Consider the following 9,612-nt stretch of genomic DNA (forward strand, 5'->3'; position numbering starts at 1 on the left):
GCCACCGCCGCCCCCGCCGCCGCCGCAGGCGCCATTGCTGTCGGTGCCGTAATGCGGCGCCGTGCCGCCGGAGTTGTGCTGGAGTATCGCCTGGTTCTGCGACGTCGGTATCGCCAGGTGCGGCTGGTGCAGGTGGTAGTAGTGGCCGGGACGGTGGAGCAACGTCGTGCCGCGGCCGGTGCTCGGCGTCAACGGCGCCGGAAGTTCCGTCATCAGCAGCTGGCTCTCCTCCATGTCGTCGTCGCTGTCGTCGTCGTCGTCGTCTGTTGCCGCGTCGTCGTGCTCGTCGTAACGCGACCCCGTCGTCGTCGTCGGCGCCGTCGCCGCCGCCGCCGCCGTCGTCGTCGTCGCCGTCGCCGCCGCCGACGCGGCTGCCGCGCGGCGAAGCCTTACGCGCAGCGACTCCGCCGCGGCAACCGACGACGAGCGAGCGACCGTCGAGCGCTCGTCGTGCCCTTGTCCGTCGCGGTGATTATCTCCCTCTATCTTGAAACCTTTCTTCTTCTTCCTCCTCTTCCTCCTCTTCTTCCGCCGCCGCTTCTCCGCGTCCCGGTTAATCCGATCCCCGCCGCTCGCGGTTATGGCGCGACTTCGGTAGTCGCATAATAAGAGTTTTTCCGCGCGAGCGAACGCGCGCGCGCGCGCGCACGTACCGCGGCACGTATCCGGTATGATATACGCGCACCCACAGACGCGCGCGCGTGAATCCCGATATCGATCGCGACTGTCGATCGCCGCGCTACGCAGCGGCCGCCGCGACGGTATCGCCGCGTCGACGCGACGGTACGGATCGCGATCCACGACGCGGTGGACACCCGGAGGTGGGGGATTTATCCTCGCGATCGACCGCGGAGAAACCGCCGAGATATACCGAGCGGCAGGAGACGCGACACTCCGCGCCTGGTATTTATTCGCGTGCACGCCGTCACGCCGACGTTGGCGTCGCGCGGCTCACGTCCGAGAGAGTTACTTTTCACGCGGGCACCATTCTCTCGCGCGCGGCACATATAGAAACACCATATCGCGTACCGTCTGGACTCCTCGGGTACCTCCTTACCGCCGCCTCGCTCTCTCGCTCCCCCGCCCTCTCATTCGCGCGCGCGGTCTCACTCACTCTCTCTCTCTCTCTCTCTCTCTCTCTGTCTGTCTGTCTGTCTCCCGCTGCGCCTGTCTCGCTCCCACGCTCCTCCTCTCCTCCTTACACCAGCCTGCCCCACCTCGTCCCTTCGGCACTACTCGCGCTCTCGATCTCCGTCGCGCACGCCACAGTCACTTCCTCTACTCTCTCACTCTGTTCCGTGGCCGCGACCGACTGGCTCTTTTTTTTGCACGCGAGACAACCACTGGCGACGGGTATACGCGAGTAAATACGGGGTCGCTTACGAGCCGCGAGTCGCGGGCTTCTTCCGGCGGACGATAGGGCACCGCACGGACGTACACGTACGACGCGCGTGTAATGTACGCGTGCCGAAAGGGGCGACAGCGTTGCGAGCGACAGCGCGTAGTGCTGCCCCTCGCGCGTTCACGTGTCGACCTCGTCGACGTCGTCCTCGCAGTCTGCTCACCGGCGCCGCCGTCGTCGTCGTCGTCGTCGTCGCCGCTGCTGATGTTCAACGCCCGTTGACGTCGATGTGCGCCGTGTGTCGTCGGGGTCACTTAACGTGGACCGCCCGCAGAGCGGAACATCGCCTACTGTGAACCGGTGCGCTACCAGCCGCGGACTGTTGTTCCGCCTACCCGAACGCAGATGTCGTGTCGTCGGCCCGTGGAGCACAGGCGGAGCGAGCTACGCTCGCCGCGGCCGCCCATTGGCCCGCGCGGCACGAAACCGTGCCACGTGACGGCACCGGCGAATATCGATTCGGGTTGCGCTGCGGCGGCATTTTTAAGTTTTCGTTGCGTGGTGGGAGGGCGGGAAGGGCCGGGGGTGAGGGTGAGACACACGGCGCGCATCGTACACCCCGGACCACATTTGCGCGTGGGACTAGCCTCGCTTGCCGAAATCCCGGAATGCCGCCGCCGATTCGCGCTCGATATACCGAATAACGTTTAATCCTCGACACGATCGCGAGTGTCACATTCTTCTGTTTCTCCCCATCCCCCCTTTCTCTCTTTCTCTCTCTCTCTCTCTCTCTCTCTCTTTTCTTGCGTGTTTATATTTCTTTCGACGAGACACGATCACGCACACGGCTACTGCTTTCGTCTTCGGAAACTTAAATTCCTGGGTTCGATCACGAATCTTGTCCTACAGCGTGAAAGATTTGATTAACGTATTTAACATTTGCCCGGGAAACTTTTCACTCTTCACAAGTCCACGTTTGTGGAAAGGATTCATGCTCGAGACCCTGAAAGATTCGGGTCTGTCGAGACCTGTCGAGACAACCGCCCTAAGGGTATTGCGTTACATTTGCCATTTTTCCATCGTGTTGACTAGCTGCGCGGCAGAGCACTTTCGGATGCTCGGAAGACTTTTCTGCGTCCCGCAGCCAAATTACCGTACGGCAAATGCAATATCAGCCCTATCCGTCGTTTATTTTGTACTCGGATTTCCGGCCTACCTTAATATGGACTCTGTCGATTCTTCCCAGCGTACAGAGATGGACAGAATTGCGTCGCTTCTTTTTAAATGAATTTAGGGACGCACACTTAGGTTCAGGGGGTCAATCCCTAATATTATAACAAACCGTAGTGAAAGTGCTAAAAGTGAGCGGCACTGTCTCTGTCTAAGGGGACGGCTAGAAAAAGCCAAAGCTATTCACTTTTAGCACGTTCACTATAGTGTAGGATACAGAATTGACCACTATGGGTTTACGTGCCAAAACGTTTTCTATGAGGAAAATTTTACCTGAGAAATGGATTGGAAACGCTCAAAATGGTTTCGGAATCACCATCGAACATTTCTCGGGGAAGAAGATTTTAGGACGTAGCCCTGAATCTAAATGTACGTTCCTAGAACATTATTGGCGACGCAAAGCACAATAAGTTGTGCGATAAACGAATAACAAGCGATACATAATAATTAAACGATCAGTAAAATTCATAAGGCACTAATGTGAAAACACAAATACGAAGTAACAAAGGAGTAAGTAATAAACGTCGCTTAATTTCAATCTTAGTTTAACTCATGTTTGTTCAAGAGCCAAGACAGGATGTTAGTGTCTAAATAATCTTAATTTTAAGTCCATTGCGAAAAATAATACCACAGCCGGGGTACAATTAAGGAATACAATCTGAAGGAAATTATTCGTTGGATCGTGCGAGAGATTAATATCCGCTCGCGTTCGGGCACGAATTTCGGACGAGATATTTAAGCGGCCGTTCCACAACGACTTACGAGACAATTTGCACGCTAATTAATGGAATTGCAGAATCGTGCTGCAAATTCGAAGCGTCAGCGCGTTCGGCACTTCGATCCAGCCGAGGCACGTAATGAGCGTGAAGAAGTGACAATTGTACGCAACGAGCGACGAGCTTGCTAAGCTTCTTATGTTATTGACTCGTTGGAAAATTTACGTTTGTTTCGGAAATGCCGTGAGCAAAAGGTGTCCCAGAAATATTTCGGAGATTCTAGAAACTGTGGCGCAGTGTTTACGTCGATTTCTTACATCGGTTGTCATGAGCTCCGAATTCCACGGGCTCGAAGGCCGCTGATCGATCAACAATCACGCGAGAGTGCCTTCCTTACGTTTCTCCGTTGAAATCGGACGTCACTCAGAGAAATTCAGATACCTTGCGTTGAAACTCGAGCCAAGACACTACGGTGCCGCTCTCGATTTAGAGTCGTTATATTTAAATAGAGTTCAAACGGCGTTGTTACATTATTTCGGTGTTATTCAAGTTATTTTATCGTTAACGGGCCTCGAGTTGTTTCCTTCCTCCTTTTTAATTGCGGTGGAAACACGCAGGTGGAAATACACGGTGGATCCGAGTCGAACGAGGGGGCCGGAATGAATTTATATCCGGCTAACCGAATTAAAGCGGTAACGGCATTTCTGTTGGGTGAAACCAAAGTGTCTACTCGTCAGTTTCTTGTCAATCGATTTTCGCCAAGGGAACTTACAGCTTTATCGAGAGGCAGAAGCAATCGATATGCGATCAACGGGAGAGAGCACGCGAGACTCGCACCGCTCGATTCGCCCCTGAAACTCGCAAGAAATTTCACAAGCCTGAGCGGGATACTTTAATTTATTCTAGATATTCGTTCGATCGACGCAACACACCGCGGCTCGTATTCATTATACGCGGAACAATTGCAAGTACAACGGGGCCGTTTCGCTGTTCTCGCGCGCGGACGAATCGGATAAATTTTTATTAATCTAATATTAAGAGAGGAAAGCTGTTTGCACGTTGCGTAGCAAAGCGCGCGGATTATACGTTTTCATAATAGCGTACACCATCTAGAAAGATCGGCAGTTTTTCTTATGAACAATGTTCAGCTGCAAAGTAAAATGATGATATAATGGCAGTAATAATTCTCCGCTGTAAAATACGCTGTAAAAAAAAGGATGACGGACGCGAAAAGTTACACGTAAAAAGCGAGAACGCCGTTATACGAAATCTCGCGAATGAAGTAATAGTATATAAATCTTTTTATAGTTGCGCTATTTTCTACGAATAGAGAATAGAGTAAAAATAGCAGCGCCGATACTCCACGCTCGTAAAGCTGTTTCTCGGGTTACTTTATTAGATTCGTTAAAAAAAAAGGACACGCAAGTGTACAGTCTTGGGAATAATTACAATTATATACAATAGCACTCGCGTGGCTCTCTTGAAAATACCTTGTAACGTTGCTTATTTGGTATTTTATTGAGCCTACTTTATCTTCGCTCTGCGTGAATATCTGGATTGTATTGCGTATACCTAGGTAGCTCCACGTAGTCGTATCGTGAATTTCGAAATCGTACGTTACTCTCGTAAGTAACGTCAGCAACAACAGGTCACGAGTGTGTACCGGTATCTCTCTTCGCGCACAAATAAGAGATAACGCGTTTTAAATAGTACCCTGTCGAGTTTCCGCTGGTCGAGAAACCCGACCGCGAATTAAAAATCCTTATTGTTATTATGTTTCATGCGCGAACGTACATATACTTGCTCGATTCAAACTTGAGCTCAAGCACCTAGATTCAATACGTCGAGGAGTCGAATCTTGAAGCCCGAATCGATCAAACAACGTAGCTCTGGGTCGGCTGTACGTACGCGAATTTCGTTCGATTTTTACATATCTCAGGCATCGCGTGAAAAATACGCACGTTTAACTGGAGTAAAAGGCAAGCGAGGGCGGGGGGTGAAGGCGATACTTGCTCGATACGTATACATGTAGACTCCTATTTATTTATAATCATACGTATACGTATAATAATATTACAACATTGTAACTGTATAACAGTAAACAAGATTGAATATAATCGATTGAAATACTTCGTGAATATGCCACTAAAACTGGCAAGTTGAGAATATGTACACATTGTAGGATGTCGCTTTATTGCCTCTAAGGGAGATATGTAATTGGTACTAAAGAGAAAAAAAAAGAAAAGGAGAGAAATAATAACGATATTAATTACAACAATTAGACGGGAGCGGGGAGTAGGTACACGCAGCAGTATTACAGTGGCAGCTGGCGACATTGTCTTAACTATTATCACAGATTAATACAGACAGCTTCTGTCATAGCTGGACATGACCGATCGTTACGTTTTATCTTCTTGCTATCTACCCCTCTGCAATAAATATTTAATCGCGTATGTGTGTATACATGTATGTGTTCGTCGCAAATGCATGGACAATTCAAAATACCTGCGGTATTTGAGTATATATAAAATTCGGACGTTTACAAGCTTTTTCGTCTTTCCCTCGGTTACAGAGCCATTGAAGGAACGTTAGATTCGTACGCGAAATTAAAAAATTAGATAATACTGTTCAATGTTTTATTAATGCATATTTAATGATGCACGCGACGCAAACACTGCGCGTGCATTTCAACATTTCTTGGAAGTAATAACAGATAACCGACACTTTTTGGCTAGCAATTCATCGTTCTAAACAAATTAGAAGAAAGAAGATCGACGATTTTTAAGTATTATTTAAAACTTTTTTAAAAAATGTGCTTTTAAATATTGTTTAATGTACAAATTAGACGCTCAGATTCCATCAATTCTAAAATTTTTATAATTAATTATATATATATATAGCTAATTATAAAATTTTATAAAATACATATTGTAAACGTGGATATTGCAAATAAATCATATTGATTAGTCTTTAAATTTTACGACAGTCTTACGACAGGAAGTATATTGAATTTCACATGACCAAGCGAATTTTTGTAGTTTCCGTACAGCGGTCTTCTTTTCTACACCCATTATTTGTGATATCATTAATCCATTCTATGCAATTGAATCTTTTAGATCGTATTGAAAGCGTCATCAAACTACAGGAACCTTAATTTTACTAAAACGTCCTAAGAATTATTTGGACCAGCTAACAATATTTGTCGCTCGTTTGTTCAAGAAACTTTAATCCTACTTTCTCTAAACACGACTTATTTAGCATATGGTAACTCATTGTTGAATGCAGCAAAATTTTACAATGATCAATATGACCCTAGCAAATTTAGCGGGGGGGGGGGATGTTCGTTAATTTCGTTTAACGATTACATAATGTGAAACGCGTTTGTGTATAAAACGTGTGTGTAAAACGATGGCTTTGAATATATGCATGTATATGTGAGTAAAGAGTTACCCGTCCGTAAATATTACAAAATGAATATAGGCCTTTGTTCATCAGCGCAGCCAAGTATTTGATGCATTATACACATTAAAAAAGAATGCCGCATAGACGATCGTTTTCACTAAATAAGCCCTACGCGCTCGTTCGACATTTCGATTCTATTATGTTAAATACTAACGTCAAAAAAAGGTATACTTTAGTTAGGATACAATCTTAGGTATCGTAATTGGAATACAAAACTCAGTGTTAGAAAATATCAGGGTTTCCAGCGTCTCATGTCCGCTCGTAATACTAACACATGCTCTCTGTTTTATTCTGCCCTAATTATCGTATCAAAGAATATTTCAGTTTACAGGGAGTAGCGTGCTTATACAACGCTCGCTAACAACATTTTTTCCTGTACTGTTTTGTGCTTTTCCTCAAGTTGACCGTCTCATTAGTCTGTATGGCTTGCCGCTCCTTACGCTCTTTTTTGGTCCGCAACACTTGCCGCGTTATTGCCATGAACATCTGTAAGTAACGCATTCCAGTTAATTCGCGGCGAGGTGTAACGCAGTATACACTAATTTAGCTCAAACCTAAGTGTTTTTCAACCTGTATGAAGTAGTCTTATTGCCAGTACAATGAAGAGACAATCGTGAAACATTTTCAAGTTTCTTTTACGAGTTAACAAGGGAAAACTCAACGTGACGCATACCTCCTCGACATTGATGTTGTCCTTAGCGGAAGTTTCGAATAACTGGATCCCCATTTGATTGGCGAATCTCTGCGCGTCTTCCGTTAACACCACCTTCTGATTAGGTGCGTCATTTTTATTCCCTACTAGTACCCTGTTAACCACATCACAATTCTGTTCGATTTCGTGCAACCACCGTTTAACGTTCGCGAACGTATCACCGCTGGTCACATCATACACAACTATAACGCCATGCGTCCCCCTATAGTAAGTTGAAGTTATTGTCCGGAAACGTTCCTGTCCAGCGGTGTCCCAAATTTGCAGCTTCACCCGCTCGCCGTCTACCTCCACAGTTTGTATCTTAAAGTCCACCCCTATCGTAGTTATGTAACTGCCGTTGAAGGTATTGTCAGCGAATCTCAGAAGCAGCGAGCTTTTGCCTACACCTTAAGAGAGACAGAAAGAAATGTACTTTTGTATTTACGTGCCTGTAAATCCATTGTTTAAACAGGGTAAAAATTGGACAAATATTTCTGTCGTAGAATTACTCCATGACAAACACACGTTTCCATATTTCTCCAATGCCAGAGAGACGTTTTGTATCACATAATTAAAACTACTGTACTATCTACATTGAATTAAATAGAATGTAAACTTTTTAGCCGTGTCAAGGTAGATACAATCAGCATCAAAGAAACAGAAACAGTGAGGGAGAAGGGGAGAAAGAGAAGGGGGTGGGGGGGGGGGCGTAAACAGAAAAATAAGCACATGAAAAATAAGTTAATAATGTCAAATGCCTTCAAGTTTCCACATTATTCCAATACAGGAGATGCTTTATCAAACAGTTAATTACTTCTATCCACGCTAAATTAAGTAGGGCAATTTAATCCTATATAATTTCTCTCTCTCTCTCTTCTATTTAGTCTCTTTATTTTTAGCTCCCCATTATTGTAACGTGATGCATTATCTTCTACCGCCGTTCTAAATCCGTCGTGCAGGAAGAACAATTTTCGCATCATGAAATCCAGGCGGGCGCGCGCGCGCGCGCGCGTAGTAATGGATAGCCCGACGTGCATCTATTGTCGGGCTCATCATTTAATAAACCGCCGCTAAAAGTGCGTAATGACAGGCGATCAGCGACTCGCACCGACGACGGGCACGGCGACGCTCGCGGCACAACACTCGCCGCAATGTTGTTTTTTTTTTTACACGTTCCGCATCCGGAAACGTGAAATTTACGAGAGAAAAGGGGGAAAGAGGGGGGAGAGACACAGAGACAAAGAGAGAGAGAAATAGCGACACAGAAACAAAGGTTATGCATGAAGCGCAGGAGAGAAGCGCGACTTACGACGATCGAGGGGTTCGTACGTCAACCGCGGACGACTCGGCGCGCGCCTACGTATATTTACCGCTGTCTCCTATGATGAGCAGCTTGAACAGATGATCGTACTCCCGGGCCATCTTAGCGCGAGTGACGCGCGTCGTTCCTCCTTTCGATGCTGCGTCGCAGCCTCCGGGCCCCGGAAAGGTTCCACAGACGCGCCACTCGGCAAGATGACGCGGCGCTGCCACGAGGGATACTCCAATTCGATCTCCTCGCCGGTCTCCGCGGGCTTCGCCGGAGGCCGACCCGTGCGTAATACCGCGGGCAACGTTAGGCTGGACCGAACGGTATCGCTACCCCCGCACGATCAACAGCAGCAAGCATCGACACGTCTATCGGCGACTCGTCTGGATCGGAGGACGACTGCGGTGTCAAATGATCGCCATGTTTATGCGCCGCGGTATCACCACTCATTATCATTACGGCGGGAGAAAAAAAAGCTCTGCGTTCCTACGTTTAGCGCGACGCCCATCCCATATCAGATTGTCACCAGCCCGTCACCGTCGCCATGTTCCTTTCCGCGGGCGACCTAACGGCGGCGTGCTCAAGCGCGCGACGGTGAACGGCGTAATGCCGGATCCTCAGTGCACACATTTTTGGCGTGGTCTACAATGCGAGTCGTAGAGTCGTAGTCGTAAGAATAATCGACTGCGATTGGTCAATTTCGTCAGACACATAAGTCCCAGTCTACAATAGAGATTTAAGCCCTAAGCCTTAAGAAATTGACTAATCACAGTCGCGCATTCTACTCATACTTGACCGTGATTGGCCAATTTCTTAAAGCTTAGGGCTTAAATCATCTATTGTAGACTGGGACTTAGTCCCA

The 9,612-nt window shown here is 47.4% G+C and overlaps 2 protein-coding genes across 2 annotated transcripts in view; both read right to left on the reverse strand.

Annotated features, from left to right (window-relative positions):
• The window catches only part of LOC105564772 (F-box/LRR-repeat protein 14), a 7,157-nt gene extending 6,923 nt beyond the window's left edge, over positions 1–234 (reverse strand). Inside the window, exon 1 of the mRNA XM_012017418.1 lies at positions 80–234. Within this exon, the coding sequence (XP_011872808.1) occupies positions 80–234 (155 nt within the window). The remainder of the gene's footprint in view (positions 1–79) is intronic.
• A 5,673-nt stretch (positions 235–5,907) lies between these two features.
• On the reverse strand, positions 5,908–9,279 carry LOC105564745 (ras-related protein Rab-35). The gene is made up of 3 exons (XM_012017366.1): positions 8,812–9,279; positions 7,424–7,848; positions 5,908–7,236 (listed from the first exon to the last, which is right to left on the reverse strand). The coding sequence occupies exons 1-3, from the start codon at positions 8,861–8,863 to the stop codon at positions 7,108–7,110; spliced, it is 606 nt and encodes a 201-aa protein (XP_011872756.1). The 5' UTR covers positions 8,864–9,279; the 3' UTR covers positions 5,908–7,107.
• Between the last annotated feature and the right edge of the window lie 333 nt (positions 9,280–9,612).

Source organism: Vollenhovia emeryi, unplaced genomic scaffold (assembly GCF_000949405.1).
Source record: "Vollenhovia emeryi isolate VEMERY1.0 unplaced genomic scaffold, V.emery_V1.0 DF939160.1, whole genome shotgun sequence".
Lineage (NCBI taxonomy): Eukaryota > Metazoa > Arthropoda > Insecta > Hymenoptera > Formicidae > Vollenhovia > Vollenhovia emeryi.